This window comes from Oxyura jamaicensis, chromosome 1 (assembly GCF_011077185.1).
Source record: "Oxyura jamaicensis isolate SHBP4307 breed ruddy duck chromosome 1, BPBGC_Ojam_1.0, whole genome shotgun sequence".
NCBI classification, from domain to species: domain Eukaryota; kingdom Metazoa; phylum Chordata; class Aves; order Anseriformes; family Anatidae; genus Oxyura; species Oxyura jamaicensis.
In genome coordinates, this window is record NC_048893.1 from 183,338,178 (window position 1) to 183,358,282 (window position 20,105).

General features: G+C 43.3%; 1 protein-coding gene across 2 annotated transcripts in view; it reads left to right on the forward strand.

Moving 5' to 3' along the window:
• Positions 1 to 502: 502 nt before the first annotated feature.
• Positions 503 to 20,105, forward strand: part of FLT3 (fms related receptor tyrosine kinase 3) — a 39,917-nt gene continuing 20,314 nt past the window's right edge. For both annotated transcript variants that reach the window (XM_035325517.1, XM_035325513.1), the window contains exons 1-8: positions 503 to 633; positions 10,242 to 10,366; positions 12,311 to 12,513; positions 13,332 to 13,447; positions 15,574 to 15,691; positions 16,609 to 16,760; positions 17,336 to 17,475; positions 17,557 to 17,710. In XM_035325517.1, coding sequence (XP_035181408.1) covers positions 579 to 633; positions 10,242 to 10,366; positions 12,311 to 12,513; positions 13,332 to 13,447; positions 15,574 to 15,691; positions 16,609 to 16,760; positions 17,336 to 17,475; positions 17,557 to 17,710 — 1,063 coding nt within the window. In that variant the 5' untranslated portion in view covers positions 503 to 578. The remainder of the gene's footprint in view (positions 634 to 10,241; positions 10,367 to 12,310; positions 12,514 to 13,331; positions 13,448 to 15,573; positions 15,692 to 16,608; positions 16,761 to 17,335; positions 17,476 to 17,556; positions 17,711 to 20,105) is intronic.

Below are 20,105 nucleotides of genomic sequence, written 5' to 3' on the forward strand. Positions count from 1 at the left end.
GGTGAGTAAATCCGGGCTAGTTGGGCTAGTTGGACCCTCTGTACGCCACGAGCAGGAAGCAATGAGAAGGCAGATGCTGGAGCGCTGCACGATGGGCAAGGCCGCCGAGGTCTGTGTCCCCCGAGGGTTGCCTCTGTGGGTGACCCCAGAGGCCTTTATTTTTATCCCCTCGACAAGTCATCTGCGAAATGGCCTCAGAGCAGCTGTTGCTCTGTCTGCACCTTCCTGCGGGCAGCGCTAGTTCCCCATTCCCTCTGGGGCTAAACACCACGCCGCAGCCGCGCTGCCCCACCGGGCCTGGTCCCCATGGTGGGCAGCTGCTTCCCCTGCCTGGCAGAGGCACACAACAGGTCCGCTGCCACCGGGGCTGGCTTCTCACCCACCGCTGGAAATATCCTTCAGCCCAAGAGAGGCCCCTCTGCTCGCCCACACTCAGCCGTTTCCTTCAGGCTCAGGTCTGGGGCCCGGGCTTTTGAAGAAGTGGTTTCGTTGCGGGCAGTGACGTGCGCCCTGAAGACAGCCACCTGCACGGCCGGGTTTCACGCACTCGGGCTGAGGACGGCAGGGCATCGCCAGCCATGGCACTGTGCCCGCCCGCTGCCCACCCCTCGGGGACCCCGCTTTGGCTACCAGGTAAGGCCTCTTCAACCTGCTCCTTGGACCCTTTCCTCCCCATTTTCCCATTATCTCACTGCATCCCTTCACATCTTTCCTTTCTTTCACCTCTGGCTTCTTATCTGTTCATTTTCTCCTGAGTCTTTTATTTTCCATCCTGCTTTTTTTCCCTTTTCTGGGTGTCCTCTTTTCTGTCCCGTCACCCTGGTGTCCCGGCCAGGCTATTGCTCTAGTGCACCTGGCACATTTCATGCACGAGGCAAAAAGTACCTAAAAATACTTTTTTTTTTTTTTTTTTCTTATTTTTCCTGGTGTAAGTGCATTAAGTGCTTCACCTGATCACCTTAAACAATATATCTGCATTTTCTTAAGTAAATAATCTGCGAATGAGATATGTTGATTAAATGAAATTTAGCAGTGCATCTGTATCTTACCAGGTTTTGTTGTTGTTGAACAATCTAAACAGAAGAAAGCACAATATTAATATTTAGAAAGTTTATCTGTTTTGTCAGAGTGAAGTCATGCCAACATTTTAACTGTTAAAATAAAAGAAAATGTTTTCTTCCATCTCAAATGCCTTCAACTATTTTTCTCTGGCTCTATGGCTTGTTCCTATCAGAGATGATCTTGCTGATTTAAAATCCAGGACCCAAACAACAAGAGAGTGTTTTTTTTTGTTGTTGTTTTTCTGATCAACACAGTTCTGATACATGCCTGGGAAAGTCATTTTACAACCTGAGGTTCATTTTCAGCTCCATATACGGGAACAATAATATTTACTTCAAAGAGTAATTGTTTAGGTATTATTCATTCATGGTTGAAAGTCTACCCGAGACAGAAGGCAAGGTGGAGTAAAAATGAAAATGAGTATTTCATGATCTCCTGCTTTGCATGATTGCTGATACTACTGCTAAACAGACCCTGTCAAGGACGGATTTCTCTGTTTTCTTCTTTACTGAGCTCTGCTAGTCTTGCAGGCTGCATAACAGGGTAAACAAAAGCGATTAGCATCTGGGATGTGATAGTGCCTGAAGGCGGCTGAGAAGAACAGACCTCAGCACGGCTGAGAGACAGCTCTGAGGAGGGAGCAAGAGCCAGAGGAGCATGAGGTGCGATTATCTTCCAGGAGGACTGCTGCTGGTTGGTTGAGATACTACTTAGTCAAGGCAAGGTATGTAGGGAGGCAGTAATACTTCTTATAAGGCCAGCAGATACAGGGGGAAAAAAAAGCAAATGCTTTGGGACATGCAAGCTGGATGGGAGCTGAAAGTTGTGAGATGTAGCTGACAGCAGAAATCCTGAGAATTGCCAGCTCCATGAATCTCTCTCTATCAGGTGACTCTTTAAAAGCAATGTTGATGGAAAACTGTTAAGTGTTTAATGAATTATATGTCATTTCTTAAAGACGGGTGTGTTCCCTGTAAAACTCCACGTATTGTCTCGAGGTAAGACCTAGTAATAAATTGGGCAGACTCACAGCCTGTATCTGTATGATGAACAAGAATCATCAGAAATTGCGACACTTAGCCAGAGAAAGGAAAGCCAAACTGTAGTAACTGCTAGAGGAAAATCTTACCAGTACATGCAGAATTAAGGCACCAGGTCTGTCTTTAAATTATAGGCTCAGAGCTGCAAAAGCTGCAGGAAAGAAAAAGCATCTTGTCAGTGTTATTTGCTGGAATAAATGATACCCAGCAGCAAGGAATGCAATCCCAACAATTTTAGAAAATGATATATACAATACAATATGTAGGTTAATACAGGTAGGTGCATTAAAATCATTATACTTCAGTTCCTCACCTTCTTAACGTTGTCTGGTCATCCTAAGCAAGAGCTTGTGGTTAATGATAGAATGATCTAGCATACAATTAGCCTGGCATTAGTGAATGAGGTGGGAGGGTGGATGGGGACTGGGAACTGAGGCAGTAATATAGTTTCCTGTTTCACAAGTCGGAGAATTCTGTGAATAACAGAGACTGGGTAACCTTTCTCATCGGAGCAAGCTTTCCTTTAACTGCTCTCACTCCTTTTGTTCCTGTTGTGCCCGCTCCTGCTGAGAGCTGTTCATGGGCTTACTTTTGCAGTTCCAGGGCACCTGAGAGAAACGAAGCTCTGAGCTGCTGACTAAGATCTCAGCGCGGCTGACAAATGAGAGGAAATTTTTTATGAGCAAGGGCTGCAAACTCAGGCCCTAACAAGCTCTGGATTAGCCTATGCTGGGTCTGATTGCACAAAAACTCTGGGAGTTTTATATGTTGAAAAACCCCTTGCAGGACAAACAGGTGTCTGTTACATCCCTATGGCAGAGAACCAGAAAAACACAAGATGGGCCAGAAGAGGCTGGGATCTAGCAGCTGTCAGGATGTGTCCATCTCCCAGCAATACACCCGTTGCTTTCCAGCACCCCAGCTGAGGAGCACTGCAGAGCATGTCTGGGCACCGAGCCCCGCCGCTGGCAGAAAGGTGAAATCAATTATGACCCCAGGGGGAGTCAAGTTTGGTCCTGACTGCAATCTCTTTCACAAAGCTTGCGGAAACCTTGGTGCAAGCCAGCTCTGAATGCTGGATAAGGCCAGTACGTGGTCTGCTTACTCAGGGAAACACAGCCGTGCCCAGCAGAACATATTTTCATGGTAATTTCTCACCATGGATTTCATGGATCAGAGGATAAGGCATCGCTTCAGAAGTGATGATTCCTGAAGGTGAAGGGATTGCTCAGGGAGAGAGTTATTTTCCACAAAATGCAACTTAAAACTATTGGTGTTTTATATCTTTATAGGTTTGGCCCCATTTGCTTTTTCCCTCTCTTCCCCAGAAAATTCCTCAGGTTACCCAACTTCCCAGCTATCCAGTAGCCAGTCTCTGCCCAGCAGTGCATCAGTGGGTGCTGTGTGATTGTGCTCAATGGAGCAGAGCTGTGGGCATCTTGTCCTTCTGCAGCATCCCCTTCTACAGCCCTTCCCATCAGGGCCCCAACATAATACAGCACAGAGCGGAATCCAAACTCCCCCTTGCTCTTGAGCTTCTGAAAATGCAGCTTTCAAAAGCTTCATGGCATAAACTCCCTCACATGTAGGTTTCTGTGCTGTTACACTGAGAAGCTATTTGGGGTCATCAAGCTGAGTTAGCTTTTCTGAAATTTTTCAGAGACGTTCATTGCAAAAGGCATGGGTGAAAAAATACAGCAAACATCAGTGGAAATGAGATTGGAGAGTAAAACATTTACAGAGCAAAAAAGTGGAAGAACAGGAACAGATGACCGATGAAGACCGAAAGCAATTTCAGTTTTATATAGCAGCACTCAAAAAGCACAAGAATTGTTTAAACCCAATGATTGTAGACTTTTAAAAGGAAAGTAGGGACCAGAAAATCGGTTCATAACCAACAAACAACAGCATTTCTAAAATGGGAGGGAGGAGAGGGGAAATACCGTATTTCCCATATGGGTTAACCCTATTCTTGTTGAGAGAAATAAATTTAAGAAGATGCTATAAGAATCTGAACAGAAGTACGATGCCAAATGCTTCCTTAAGGAATCTGCAAACCTTGAAACACAGACAATACCCTAAAATTTGCTGGTGTGACTGAAGAGTAGACTCTTCTTTTATCTTCTGTCTTCCATGAGAAATAAGATAACAGAGCTAGACTGACATCTGGATAAATGTTGTGTGCTTATTTCCCACTCAGACGACAAAGCAGCTCCCTCATTTTTCTAGGATATTTCCTTAAAAACTGCTGAAAAACTGAGCAGTTTAAACATACAGAAAGGCTAGCTTATGGCATTGATATTTAGCTCCATTACTGTTGTAAAAGCAAGTGGTATTTACTCCCTTTTCTGTAGTCTAGGCTTGATTGTGTAGGTAAGGTTTCCAGTGGGTGAGATGCAAGAGCTGGTTTGAAAAGCATCTTATTGTTACCAGCAGTATGTTAGATTTTACATCTGTACAACCACTGGAGAACTGCAATTGTCTTTTAACACTCACCTCATAAGAAACGTATCACCGGTTGGTGATATAAGTAACACCAACTGGTGTCTGTTCCGTTCATTTTTACCAATTTTGGAGCCAAAAAACAATGACCATTTAAATCAAACTCCTTTGATTCATTTGTATGTTTTCAGGTTTTGTAGCAGAGACATTCTCTCCGACTCTTTCTCTTGCTGTCTTTCCTTCTCCCATCCTCACTCTAAGCTCTGTTCCCTCCCTCACCCCCCATCCAGGAAGAGGACACCATACTATAGTCAGTTGTGGAAGCTGTTGTTTTCATTCAAAAAGGGAAGTTTTACAATACTAGGATGACAAGTAGTGTAATTTCACTATTTGCAGTCTTGTTTTCACTTCTCTTTTGAGCAGATCCTTTTCTCCTTCTTGATGAGGTGCCGGGAATCTCATACCTCTACCTTTGGGTACTTAACTAAAGCAGCTCTTGCTTGCAGGAGGTTAATAATTCCATTAATGTCAGTAGAAGTGCTGTAGTGTGTCAGGTAATGAGCCTGGAGTGCTTAAACAGAGTAGGTTAAAAAGAGTTGAACAAAGCAAGCTTACTTATGTCATTAGATGAGATATGTCTGTTTGCTTTGCTTCAGGGCTGTCTATCCAGCTTTTTAATGGCATAAATATGTGCCATCCCCATGAGCAAACATCCTGTAGAGGGTATTCAAGAGCAAGGACAGCCCAATGCTACTTTCTGATTAATGGAGGACTTCTGTGGTGGCATTAATCTAGTTCGTCTTTGCCTGCAGAATTATCCCTTTATTCACAGAGCCACAGGAAGGCTGAGCCTGGCAGGGCCCCCTGGAGGCCTCCTGGTGCCACCCCTGCCCAGATCAGGCTGCCCAGGACCACGTCCAGGCGGCTTTTGGAGATCCCCAAGGAGGAGACCCCACAGCCTCTCTCGGCAGCCTGTGCCAGGGCTCCATCACCCGCCCAGCACAGAAGTGCTGCCTGGTGCTCAGAGGGAGCCTCCTGGGTGCCTGGCTGTGCCCATGGCCTCCTGTCCTGGCACTGGGCACCACTGAGCAGAGCCTGGCTCCGTCCTCTCTGCACCCTCCCTTCAGGGATGTAGGGACATGGATGAGATCCCCCTGAGCCTCTTCTTCTCCAGGCTGAGCAGGCCCAGCTCTCCCAGCTGCAGTATGTGCAGGTATCTCTTGTACTGGGGTCCCACAAGTGGATGCAGCACTCCAGATAAGGCCTCTGCTACAGGGCTGAGTAGAAAAGAAGGACCTTGATCTGCTGGCAACATCCCTAATGCAGCCCTAAATATCGTTGTTCACCATGCCTAGTGGGGCAGAAAGATCTGGGTGATGTGGGAGTCAAGAAGAAGCTCCCTTGAGAGGATGAAGGATGTCGGTGAGAAGCAGAAAAAGAACCAGGCACAATATGGGCTCTGCCTCAGAAAGTGAGGTTGCCATGGTAGCTGAGGTTTGCTGCCTTTTCGGCCACTTTCCAGTCACTTCCCCAAAAGGAGTATCCTCAGCAGTCCCTGTTATTCTTTGTAAACTGGACCAGAAGTGGCAGAATGGCACAAACTGTGAGTAGGGCGGCGGGGATTTCAATGGGTCCCAGGGACCTGTGGCTGTCCTTCAGGGTGGGGGGGCTGGCATTCACTCAGCTGGTCCCATGCAAAGCAGGCAAAATGAATAGCAGCAAGCAAAATAACAGCCCAGCTGCTGGAGCAGGGTCTTTATCTCCAGCTCACAGGGAAGGTAGACGGAAAGTTATCTTAGTGAAATGAAAGGCAAATAAGGGTTGAATACAGCCCTGCAGTTCTTCCTTGCCCAAGCCACAAAACAGAAGAGGCAGGACAGGGAGGTAAAAGGGAGCCAGATGTCGTGCTAGATTCAGTCTCCAGCATTTGTTTCATGCTAAGGAGATAACTATTTTCAGATACAAACCACAACTTACTGACACAGACCGAGGACTCAAAAAAAGTGATTTCAAAGCAAATCTATAAATTAAGGAGCTACATGATGCTAGTACCAGCTAGCAATCATGAAAGAAGCCTGAAAAAGCTATAGGGGTTGGGCTGTTCATAAATGGGCACAATCCCACAATAAAAGCAACTTATTCCCAGGGGAACAGCAGGTTTCATGTGTTCAGGAGGGCAAGTATATGATTAGAAAATAGGAAACCTGATAGAAATACATGTCAAACTGGATTGTGATTCATTCTAGCTTGAATGATGAAAAGATAAATCACAGAGCATGATTTGGATATCAGTCTGCAATAAAGTTAATGGCAGAAGTAGTCAATAAAGTTGGATGTGTAACAATGCTGTGAAAAATATGACCCTGCTTCATGTCATCATTTGCTTATTTTTACTACATAAGGCACCAAAACAAACATATTCATAAGTAATCAGTAAAAAAGCGGGATTTGCTCTGCTGACTCCAGCTACCTGGTCTGTTAGAAAAGGTTTTGCCTGGTTTTCTGACAAAGAGGTGTAAAATACATTGCCGGTGGGATATCTGACTTGAAATCTTCAGCCATCTGAATTATTCTTTGTTAAAATTTCTGCATAATTTATAAGCTGGCTGCAATGAGCCATATACAGAGCTGCTACCTGTCCTCCTCTAAGGAGAAAGGTGGTAGCATTAAAAGGCAGAGTTTTATCCGAAAGGGGAAGGTGGCTGAGATCAGTACCAAAAACCTGTTAGGACATAGCAAGGCAGAGGACAAATTCTTGGAAATTATGGCCAGAGAGAGAAATGATTAGGTATAAAAGAACGTGGAAGAATAATTTTGTCTTCTTTGCAGCTGTTTTCATCTGGGACCTGAAAAATGGGGGGCTGAGAAAAGTTAAAGTGGAAAATTAATTTTTGGACAAAATCTCTCTTGCTGCACGTAGCAAACACCAGTGGAGTTAACTGGACTTGGCAGCGATGCTCCTGAGGCAGCCTGGGCAAATTTCTTTTTTCTTCCTCGGATGTCGAGAGGTTTTTCAGGCTCTCGGAGCGCTGCTTCGAGGGCTCCCCCTCGCGGTCATGCAGCCCCCGATTCCCTCAGCTGCTCCTCTGCTGTCTGTATTTTTAGTCACGTTATACCAACCAACTTCATTGCTTTCCTCTGCACACACTCGAGCAACTCAATGACCTTCTTGTAGTGAGGGGCCCAAAGGTGAACACATCTCTGCTGCAGCTGGTAGTTGCTTAAGATGAAAGGCTTGCTGCCTTCCCTGGTCAGGAAGAAAATTTGGGATGGTTGAGCCAGAGTGTGGCTGGCTTCCCCAGTTTTTCGCAGGCTGCTTTAGTCAACCCCATCTGAGCATAAATCTCTGAAGTAGTTCTATTAGGTCAACCATCTGGACACTGCGTCTTCAGTTGATATCTGGCCAGTAGAGTCAAGCCTTTATTCTCAGCAACTTTCCATGTGAGCCTGCTTTTTGACTTGGAATTATAAAATCACAGAGTCTTCTAGATTGGAAAATACCTTCAGGATTACCAAGCCCAACCTTTAACCTGACCCACCAACTCCCACCACTAAACCATATCCCTTAGTGCCACGTCCACACATCTCTTAAACACCTCCAGGGGTGGGGACCCCACCACCTCCTGGGCAGCCCGTTCCAAGACTTGGCCACTTCTGTGAAGAAATTCTTCTGGACACCCAACCTAAACCTCTTCTCCAGACTAAACAACCTCAATTCCTTCATTTTCTCCTCTTATGTCTTGCTTTCTAGTCCCTTCACCAGCTTCATTGCTCTTCTCTCCACACACTGAAGCAACTCAATGTCCTTCTTGAAATGAGAGACCCAGAACTGAACACAATTTTCAAGTGTGGTCTCACCAGTGCCACGTACAAGGGGACCGTCGCTTGTGCTGGCATTTCCCCATATATGTGCCTATCTTGATGAAATCCCGACTCAGTTTATGACAACTGGAGGTTCGTCTGACTTCAGTGAGAGCAAGATTTCTCCTGCTGCATTTATTTTCATATAACCTATAAAAAGATAACGAAGATGGAAAGCAGGCATAAACAAACATTGTTCGGGGCAGCAATGTTTTTCCATTTCAGTTTCAGTACAATTTGACAAGGCAAGATATGATTGTGCATGCTGCATATTTGATGTTCCCTACCCAGTACTTTCAGCCTCTGCAGCCCTTGCTTTGGACTTTGGGGAGGATGACTGCCTTGCAGCCCATAGCACTGCTCTCTGCACAGGCCAGCTAGCAGCTGGAAAATCAAGGTGGAAAATCAGAGCATTGCCATTTTCCCAGTATTCTGCTTCTGCTGGAAGGCTCATTCATGCTTTTATTTTCTATTAAGTCAAAGTAATATATTTCTCTAAGACCTGCACAAATTTAGGCCCACCATCTCATCTCATATAAATACTTCCAGCATATCACTCTTTTTTTTCTCACTATACAGCAGTTGGAATCATCTCAGTCCAAAATATCATTTCTTAGCCTAAAAACCTTCCTGGATTCACACAGGATAAAGGCAGAGGATAGAAGCAACCAGCTCTAGCAGTTAACAGGACAGGGAGTCCAGTTTTCTCCCGGGCATAAGCTGCTTTCCATCATCCCCCAGTGGGAGGGCTGGAAACCTGGCTGGCGGGGGTGAATCAGCATGCTTGGTGTAGCTTCAAGAGCTTTGTGATACGTTTACCTTTATCCTCCTTTCAGCTCTGCACCTTGCTCTATGTCCAACCATCTCAGGAGCTGAGGAAACAAACAAACAAACAAAATAAAATGAGAACAAAACAAAACAAAACCAAGACCTGAGGACATTAAATTTCCCAAGTCATCAGCAGAGAGATGTTATTTTGTGATTCACTGCTTATTTGTACTGTTCAGGGCTGGCTTTAGGGACGGGTGGGAATCAGAGACATTTCACCCAGCCGGCTGAGCAGTCCTACTTCTGTTTTACTTTTTTTCTGTGCAGCAATGGGGTCGTCATTACTCTACCACTCCTTTAAGGCTAAATAGTAAGATTTCAAGCTGCAGACCCTGCAGAAAGTCTCATATGAAGCATTCCAGAGAGATCATGTTATTGAGGCACCAGAAACTTTCCCACTCTGCTCCAGCTGGGAGCTGTTAAGTGAGCTGCCCAGACTCTGCAGGCTCCTAGGTTGCTAAAGAGCCACTGGGATCAGGAACATGGTTCTTCCTTGCCCTCCTGCCTTCAATTTCTGCATCCACTTTTCTCAAAATAGTGGAAATTCTTGCTTTGTTTGCTTCCTGGAGGGGTAAGTGTGGCTTAAGGGAAGATGCATCTACCCTGTCCCTCCCTCACAAGCTGCTGGGATGCAGAAATAAAAACAGGTGGAGGGCTTCATTTTCCATTGCTCTGGGTAGGCACAAGGAGTGCTTGGAGAATGTCTCTGATGTGGGCTTCCCAAAGGGCAGGAGGGAGAAAATATTCTGCAATATTTGGGGCATACTTCTAAAGTGTGATATATCAGTATTTTTGAAAGGTTTTCCGAATAGCTTTTTTACTCAGTTTTGATACACAAAGGCAGGGTTTGCAAATACATGATATATCTGTGTATTTCTTCTGCCTTTTAATAAAAGAGATGCAATCTTTCTACAGTTTTGCTGTATTTTATTTTTATTTTTATTAAAATGGTTATCCCTGGCAGAAAGATAGACAGGATTACGTTTGTTTCTTATTTCTGTTTTACAGTTCTTGTTATGACAGCAATAACTTTCACTTCTGCAATGAATCAAAATATATCTGAGATTACATGTGTATTTATCAGCCAGAAGGATGAAGGTTCAAGAACACCAGAGTCATTGGTATCTTCTAAGGTAATCTAATGGAGAACAAGTTGCCTATAAAATATTCCTGTCCATTCCAGAAATACCTTCCCAGAAGCTTACAGCACCCTAACCCTTTAGCCTGTGGGGATGTCACAGTCAAAATAGAGTTAGGCCAAAAAAAAGGCTACAGAAAGTTAGAGTGAAATACATATCACAATTCATACTTTGAAACTGTAAATAGATAAGTACCATTTTTCTCTAAAACCAAGTCATTAACTGCTGCCTTGAAGCTGTCTCTCATCAGCTTGCCTGAATATTGCTAAAAATCAATTTAAAAAGCTACGTGCCCTCATGGGAAAAATGATCTGTGGGGATTGGTGAGGCCATGATGTGAAACAGTGATCACACACAGCCATAGCTGAACACCACCAACACGTGTGCCTCAGCTGCTAGGACTGGTGGGGAAGCTGAACCCTCTCCCACCACCAAAGCCCATAAATCCTTACCTGGTCTAACCCGTGCCTGAGAGCCCAAAGCTAGATAGGGAATCAAATATGAAATCTTTTCCTTCTTTCCTGCCTCCAAGTTTTCTGCCTCCAAGTTTCTAAATGGCAGGAGGTCAGTGCAGATGGTGCTACTAAGTTATAAAGCAGCTGATAACTACAATTAAAGTATTTCCTGAGGATTCTTGTTTCAAGACAGGCTTATGAAATCTTTTTTATTTCTGGACAAATAAATCGATAATTCAGATAGGTGAGGAGCAGACTAACAAATTAAAGGTACCGAGACCTGTCCCTCAGGTCATGGGGGTGGTCTTTTAAATGTAAGTCTGGTGTAATCTTTCCCATCACAGCCAGATATGTGAAGGTCTTCTGGCTTTCTCTGGTCTGGTAATCATATTTCAGTCATTTTAGATGAAATCCCTTCTACTACAGGTGTGGTGCTTCATGCAACATTTTGTCAGCTTTCATGATCTTGACCATGTAAAGTACTTTCCCAGTTTCCAACCACCAAATTCCTAATGTGTCATTTCTATCTACTACACCAGCCAAAGCTGTGCTGTCCTTGTATCTGAGGAAGCAGAGTATGGCTATTATCTCTAGATACCTCTCAGATCAAGAAAAGGGAAAAAGAAGGAGCAAGGAATGAGCATAACCACATCATTTCCACTTCCTACTCGCTGCCCAGGGTGCCTGGCCAAGCACAGCGTGGGGCAGAGGAGGCAGCAAACACTGTCTTAGTTGGATAAACTTCACCTGACACAGTAATGGAGACATTTTAGGGCTACTCTTCAGATGGAGTTATTTACTCGCCACCTTTTGCTGCAGCTAAGCTTAGAGACTCATTAATCCACCATCAGTTTGCTGAATGCCTGTAGAACATCTTTCTGGCTGCAGTTCTCCTTTGGATGTAGACAATGGCAAGGAAATGAAAGGTGTGAAGGCACCCAGCCCAAACCTTCTCTGCCCAGAAAACCCCACAAGGAGCTGAGGAGCAGTCTGGCCAGATGCTGTGATGACAAGCAGTGGAATGCTAAAGAAAATAAATATATATTTAGCCCCGCCTTTGCACTGAGGTCTCAAACACAAAGATGTTATTACAGTTCTACTCTGTCTTCCTATGGTTCTACATGAAAGGAAGCAAAAATGAGAGTAAAGAATAACCACTAAGGGAAATTATCATGTTTCTGGCTGAAGTTGTTCTGTGATGTCTGTCTAAAGAGTAGAATTAACTAAAGCAACAGGAATCCTAACATGTTCCCTTGTGGAGTAGAATTCAACATATTTATGAGTGTTTGACACTAGAAAAGAAAATGAAAGTATGTTGAAGGTGTAACTTTCATGTAATTTTCTATTCATATTTGGCAATTAGGAGGCATTATTAATTTATGAAAGCTTTTTCCAGAAGAACACCCTTTAAAAATATTTGAATATGAAAAAGCAAATAAAGTTAATTGCTACTAAATACATAATCTGTTCTCTCGCATTGCAGATTTCTAATATTTTGGAAGATCTCGGGTGCTATTTGAATTCTCAAGGAACAGAGAACATCTATGCACCAACTAAAAAGGTGGAAGTCAATGTGTTTGAAGATATTGAGTTAAGAGTGATAATGAACATTTCAGAGATCATTTCATGCCTTTGGTTCTTTAAAGAGAGCCAAGCTTGTAAACCTTCATTGGACTCGGAGAACCGGTAAGTCAAGGGATGTTCTGGATCAAAGAACATTTGAGGGATCATTTCTTTCAGGATGCAAATGCAATATTTTCTGTGTGATTTTGCTGATGTATAATAACAATTTCATGTTACATATTTTTTTTAATCTTTTTAACTTTTTAAATCTTCTCATCTTTCTTAAATGTTGTCACCAGTCAGCAGGCTGCTGATTGTTGATGTATACACAGAGCATATGTACTTAAGAATATTAAACTCAGAATAGCTAGAAGTAAATTCAGTCTTTTAATTTGTATAGCATCGTGCATGGAGGTCTCCAGGGACTTTCTGTCATTGATCAGTTTGAGGTTGCAGCGTTCATGTGAGGAAAATATTTTGATTTTATAGTTAAGGCAACTGAGGCATGGAGATTTCTGTGATTTGTTAAGGTCACAGTGCAGATCAGGAACAGTGCCAGCACCAGCTTCTTAATTCTTACAGCCAAACCGGGGGTGGAAACTGAGCCTGGGTTATTGCCTCCCACTGCAGGATGTGTGGGATGGGATTCTAGGTAAAGCATTTCCCTGTGGACCTCCACAGCTGTCCTAAGCTCAGGAAGCTCATCCTTCCCAATGCTCAATGTTAGGTATGTGCTTGGGTACCTGTGGCTGTGAGGTCCTATGTGCTTCATGTATAAGAAGAAACATGAAAACACTTCAGGTCAAAGGGTGCTGTGAGCACCAGCATCTCTGAATAGTTTTTGCATACTAAGTACAGAGCTAATGGAGCAGGTGCTTTTATGGTGTCTGCTGCCTATTACCTTCCAGATAACAAATACAACTTTATTTTCTGTTTTATAGATATGTTACTTCTTTGGCTTTTTCCCAAATAAGAGAAACACAGGCTGGACAATACACTCTCTCAGTCATAAGTAAAAACAGCAATTACACCGTAATTGTTCCTGTTTTCATCCGCAGTAAGTATGCCTCAGATGAAAGGAGTCACTCCATCAGTAGTCCAAGGGGAGAGGCTCAAGATCACCTAAAGCAGTGAGCTCCCACTTTTCTTCGTGAGGCATCTCTCTTCCCCAAACACTTCTTGTTGCCTGTTGATCCCCACACTGTGTGCTAGTTTTCTCACATGCTGCGTTTCAAGACCCCTCCTAGATATTCACAGGACTCAGAGCTATCTTCAGAGGCTGAAGTCAAAACCACAGACTGTGTTACCACATGCGAGTCAGCTTTCACTAGTCAATAAAACATGCAAATGAACAAATAAAGATGTAAATTAGCACCAGCCCTCTTCTCCCCTTTGAGAGATTTCCTCCTGTGCCAGAAGAGACAGACCAAGCTTTTGTGTACTCTCAAAGCTTGTGGGCTGGACTTGTTTATCTTGACCTATTCATTCTTGGTGGCTCCAGGGTAAAACAGAGCAGTGCTGCAGCTGCTCACACAGGGTTGCATGAGAAGCTGGCATTGCAACTGCTGAGCCCAGCAAGTCATGGCAGAGCACATACACGAGGTGCAGCTTCTTGAAAGGCTCACAGTGGGAGCAGATTTGGGTGAATTCCCTCAAGGACCACACAGGGGACATCCCTGGGGAAAAGGCAACCACTGCAACCAATTTCAATTTTCCATTTCTAAGTAGGGCTGTCCAAGAAGTACTTTTTTTAAAATGACCTATGTTGACATGATTTTTTAACAGAAGGAAAATAACATTATTTTGTCTGTAAAGGGCCAAATTTATATATAAAATTAAAACTTTTTAAAGAAGAGTCAAAGAAAAAAAAAACAGTCCAAAGAGCTAAAAGTCTGGCAAAGCTGATAGGACCAAGCACTTCTGGAGACAGATTTAACAAACCATTATTATTTGACTTGTTTTTAAAAAACTGTGACTAATCAACATTTAATCAACATTTTTAACCCTTCTTTACTTGTTTTTGAAATATTTCTTCTGATGGACTCTTTTCTCTTTCGGGTGTCGGAAGTGACACCTCCAGTTTCTCCTTATTTAATTTAAAGACCTATTGCCTGTCCCAATTATAATTTTAACAGCTTCATTGAGGGGGCAGGCTATTAAATCTTTGATTAAAATTTACCTTCACTTCCATAGTAATAAACTTTAGAGGTTAAAAAATGTTATTACTTGTGCAAGCAAGAGCAGTTCAAAACAGTCTCGATAAAGATCTTCTCCATATCAATTACTTGAGTTGCCTTCTCTACTCTTGTGGATCTAATGTCATAATTACATCTCATAAAATCCTTCAGGCTAGCTGTGAACCCTTCAACTGAGATGCGAATCTCTATAGGTGAAAAAAGCCTTCTAGGCCCAGCTTGTAAGAGAGAAATGAACAAGGAAAGTAAAAAGGTAAAATATTAGTTTCACTTTATCGTGTCGCTTTCCTGGAAATGAAAGAATGACTCCAAAGAAAATGCCAGTCTTTTGGGTGGAAGGTGTTATTTCATTGTAAGATGACCTAAAACTCAGCATTTGTCCTTTTAAGTCAAATCTTAAGGAGTTTTAATGCATTAATTTTTTATACTTAGACCAGGTCTGAGCCTGACAGATTTGGGGGACTGGGAGCTGCCTGGAAACTTTCCCTCTAGGTTCCAGATGTGCAGTGGAGGAGCCTGTGGGTAGTCAGAAGCCATCACCCCCTGATGGTCCTCCGTTGTGTGTCTGACCTGAAGGAGCAGCTCATGACAATCCTTTCTGGAGCAGAGACTTTGTAGTCTCAACAGCTGTTCCACCAAGGGCCAGGGGCTTGGGATGTGATTTTGGAAGGTGTCTGTGCTCCTGCCCTGTGAGGTGAATGGCAGCCACAGCAAGTTAACACCTCGGTATCAGCCTCAAGATCATCCTCTGGTGTGTAGAGGCAGGTCTTTGACAGCAGGGAAGCTGTGCATTTAGCAGTCAAGACTGAAATGCTTGTGAGACCAACCCTTGATATCCCCAGGGCAGAATCATTTTCTTTTCTCTCAGCATTGAAAGCTCGCAAAGCAAATTACAATCCTGTGACTTCATGTGCTGTGAAAGGAGCAAAGCACTGTCTGCTTAAAGAAAGATTTCAGCATTTTTAAACACTTGCGTGATTTTTAACAGATAAACCAGGCAAACCCTATTTCAGGAGGAGTGGAAAACTGGATGCTATAGAGTGCATATCGGAGAGCTACCCCCCGCCATCTGTGCAGTGGACGTTTTGCAAAACACCCGACAGGAGGTACAGCATATGTTTATATGCATATTGAACCTCTAGACTAGAAGTTTACCATCTTCTGATGAAGGGCAGAGACTTTGTATTGTTTAGTGTGCCTGGCAGGTGGGCTGGATAACTGAAGAAGAGCTTTGGGGTCAGCATGTTTGCAGGAGAACGCAGTGGGCTCTGCTGGTTTGCACATCCATGTGCCTGCATGACTCACTCTTGGAGCGCTGCAGCATATTTTTCTTAGAAATGTTGGCTGTTGTGCTCTTTTGGAAACTTCCAGCTGTTGGCCTGGAAATGCTGTTCCAGATTCTGGTATTCTGATGTCACCAAAACAAATCAGAAATATCTCCTTTCCCTCTAGTTTTTCACATTTTCTGGAAGCGTGTTCACATTAAAGCTGGGGAGATGTTATAAGGAATCATGTTTTTCCTTTCTAAATGATTTTTCCCATTATATTAACATATATGACTGATTCTATTAACTGTGGGAATGTATTCAAATAAACTCAAAGGAAACAGCCCTCAGTGTTTTGTGCAATGGCCATAGGCAATGCCTTGCTCTGCTGTGTGGCAGTTTGGGATCTGTGTTTCATAAAGGTTGCTGGATTTGCAGCAACTCCTGCCAGCAGGAATTCAGAGATGTGGTGTGAAAGCCCGACCTCTATCATTTCACTATTGCCCAGATTTTAGTCATAGAATTCCCAGTTTATGCGCCAGTTTGAGCATATTCAGGTCATTTCAGCTCATTTTTCTGACTAGACTGTGACATTTTTATTTTCTTATCTTTGCCTTTCTTAGTTCCTTTTTATTCTGCTGTGTAAGATCCAGTTTTCCCACTATTGTTTGCATATTCTCATGGCTTGGAGATTTATCAGATTTATTTGCTTGAGGTTAACCAAACGAGTCAACTAATAATTGTGTTTTTAATTGCAGTTGCCTTAATAAAATGTATGAAGGAAATGGAGGAAAAGATGGCATACAGAAGGTACAACATGAATTAAGTCATGGTGGACTATTCCAAACTTATATATGGTGCTGTGCAGCTAACGACCTGGGCAGAGAATGCACCAGCCTGTTTACTATAGGTAACTACCCTCTAGGGTATATTCATGTGTGAGCTGGACCCTGCCACTGGAGCTCGTCCGAGCACAGTTTCTGGACTCAGCTATTTGTTCGTAACCACTGGAACAAATCTAACAGTGCCTGTGATTGCTCTGTGTTGTGTTTAATCTGAAATTCTAACAGCTATCCGTGGTCTCTGTAAAAAATGTCTTGCCCTTCTGTGCTTTCTAAACAGCTATCATTCATTTCTGCATGCTTTTAGGTCTCTGTCGCAGTGAAATGTACTTCAAAACATTCTTAAAATGTATAAATTTTGCTTTATCTATTGTTTTTAAACAAAGCTGACTTGAACTAAACTCTGTGCTAAACTGTGCCCAAAGATAGCTTGTAGATTATGACAAACACTTGGGTTGAGACTTCTAAATCCATCAAATTTACTGATTTAATAGTTAATGAGTAATTTCCTGAAATTTTAATTGTCATTATAATATAATAATGGATGTCTGTAAAGTATTAGAAGAACAAACATCGATTTAAATGACCATTATTCTAGGCAGCGTGACAGCTGTTGTTTCAGTGACTATGTTTTGTTTTGTAGATTTAAATGAAAGACAAGCAGCACCTCTCCCTGAATTACTTCTCAAAGTCGGGGAACCATTGCTGATCAGATGCAGAGCTGTTTATCGTAACTATAAATTCAGAATAAATCTATCTTCTGAAAACAAAGAATTGCAGCAGGTAAGTAAAAAGGGGACTTTTTAAAATGGGTAATACTGGGCACTATTAACGGAATAATGAGAAATCTCTGTTGAAAACTAGGATCGTAGATTTCAAGGGTTAGATTATCTGACAGACCACTCAGCTATCCGGATCCAGTACGTGTTTGCTTCAGCAGCAGAGAGAGGCGACGGTGGACATTATACGTGCTCCTCTACAGTGCATCCGAATCAAACTGCTCTGGTTAGAGTTTTAGGTAATTCCATCCCTGGCGTTAATTCTGTCCCTTGGCTGGTTGCTTTGCTTTGTTTTCTATATGGCAGGGCTTTGCTCGCAGGTGTGCAGCATGTGTTTATAGTGATTTCTCAGGAAAAATCCTTTCTGCACTTACTGGCAGCCTAGGAAAGCCAAGAGATTAGTCTGAACTGAGTCATTCAGGTACCTGAAAATAATGAGCTTTTATATATAATATATTGCTTTCCAAATAATTCCCATTAAATTAGAATTAAAGAGCTTTTAGAGGTGAAATGAACCGGCACTGTTTGGAGGTCTAGCCCACACGATTGTTTCAGTGTTATTTCTCAAAGCACGGGCTGGGATTTGGCTCATGTTATTGTAGATGACTCCCAGCCAGCACGACACAAAGCCACAGCAGCTTTTTTTTTTTTTTCTTTTTTTTTTGGGAGGGGGGTGGGGGCGGGAGGGGGAACAACACAAAGCTACAGGGAGCTGTGCCTTGGTGTTCCTGGGCAGGGGAACCCCTATGCCATCACCTCAGATGTAGGCATCTGCAGAGCAGATACAAACAATTGGAGGTAAAGCCCTGCAGAAAACACCATTTCTGGAGCTGGCCAAGAATGTAAAATGCATGACCTGCCCCATGTTCAGCTCTTAGTGCTCAGTGTATTAGCCTGGAGCCTGGAATGACCAGTTGCTGGTCTCAACTGCTGTGAGGCAGAAATGTGGTTCCACCATGGGCTTTGGGATGTTGTAGCCATCACCTCGGTCTCCTCCTCACCACATCCTCCCACTCATCTCCCTTTCACCCACAGGAAAAAAAAAAAAAAAAAAAAAAAAAACAGATAAAACAGACAGAAAATCTGTATGATGTCTGATCTGGGTCCACTGGGAAGCAACCAAACAATTGCAAGGCTCTTGGTGGTTGGCTTTCTCACCCAAAACGCAGGGCAGAAGAGAGAGGACCTTTTCTTCATCTTAAGGCAAGGGAGTGACTGACAAGTGGCCGTTTGAATTTGCCCAGTAATTTAGGGAAAAGAAGTAAACCTGTGGAAGTATTTTAGCTCAGTAACCTGTGGAACTGGTAGCAGAATGAAAACTTTTGCATGAATTGTGAATGTAAGCACAGAGATACCATGAACAGCTCATGATGACAGAGCTGGCAAACTGACAGCGAGAATGCTGCTGCAGCCATGATGGATAGGATGGAAAACCTGAGGCTACAGAGACAACTTCTGCAGTGTTACTGGCTGGTCTACATGTCTCCTACTTTCCAGGTACTGAAGTGAACCTACCTCCTAGCACCAATCTACACAAGGTCTGAAAATTCAGAAAATCTAATGCTTTTCTGACAGCCGTGCATGGAGCTGGGATCTCCAGCCCCAGAGACAAGTCTCTCTGAAGCAGCGACCATGGGGCTGAACTTAGATGCAGTTGCTCTCGGAGTTGACGACACCTAAGCTAGGGATGGTAGGAAGTGAGAGCACTTACCCCGGTCTCTTCAGAAATTAGTTTCCCTGTGCAATATCCTCTTTTCAGCTTCTGCCTACTTCTGAGCAGGAAGTTCTGTAAAGCTTTACAGTAACTGAGCACGATACCTGGGCATGTTTTTTTAGACATAGCTTCTTAGTAAACAGGAAAGTAGGGGTGAGGGTGCAGTGTAGAGGTAGGGTGAGATCTTTCTTATTACTAGTGCCCACTTCAGAAATACTGGCTTCTTGGGTCCCTTAACTCTGAGTAAGCATCATATTGACTGGGGATATTTGAGTCACTCTCCATGGAAGGTTGTCTTTCAGAGTGATGCATTTTTTAACTGAAATGTTGTTTTTATCACATGTTTGACTGGGGTACGTCAAACTGTTGTAGTTGTACCCTCCTTAATCCCCTTACACCAATAAAACCTCTGGAGCCTCCTTGGCTTTTCTGATGAAGAAATCTTGTTTTTTACTTATGTGGTGAATTCTAGTGGGGGGCTGTTGCTGTACCTTGCTATCAGCCGTACTTCTCTCTCCAAGGTTATACAGGGACACCGTGTGCAATACGTCCAATAGGTCCAATTCCAGCAGTGATATATGTAGGAATTTCATTCTGATGTCCATGTCATAGAGTAGCAATCTCAGAAATGATCAGCATCCTACCTTTAAACCACTGCTGTTCTTGAGTCAGTACTCATAGCTACACCGGGAATGGTCATGATGTAACTTTACCAAGAAAAAGCTTGATTTCTTGGGGACACTCTGCATTGCCTGGGAAGCTTGGCTAGCATAACTACACTGGCAGGTGGTCTTCTATGCTCTAATAACTTCTTGCAGAAAGACAGCTCTGGTTTGCTCTTTGCTGCTTGATAATTCACCAACTTATCTCATGCAGTTGGTCAGATCAAGCAGGGATGTTTAGGCCACTTTAAAGCATAA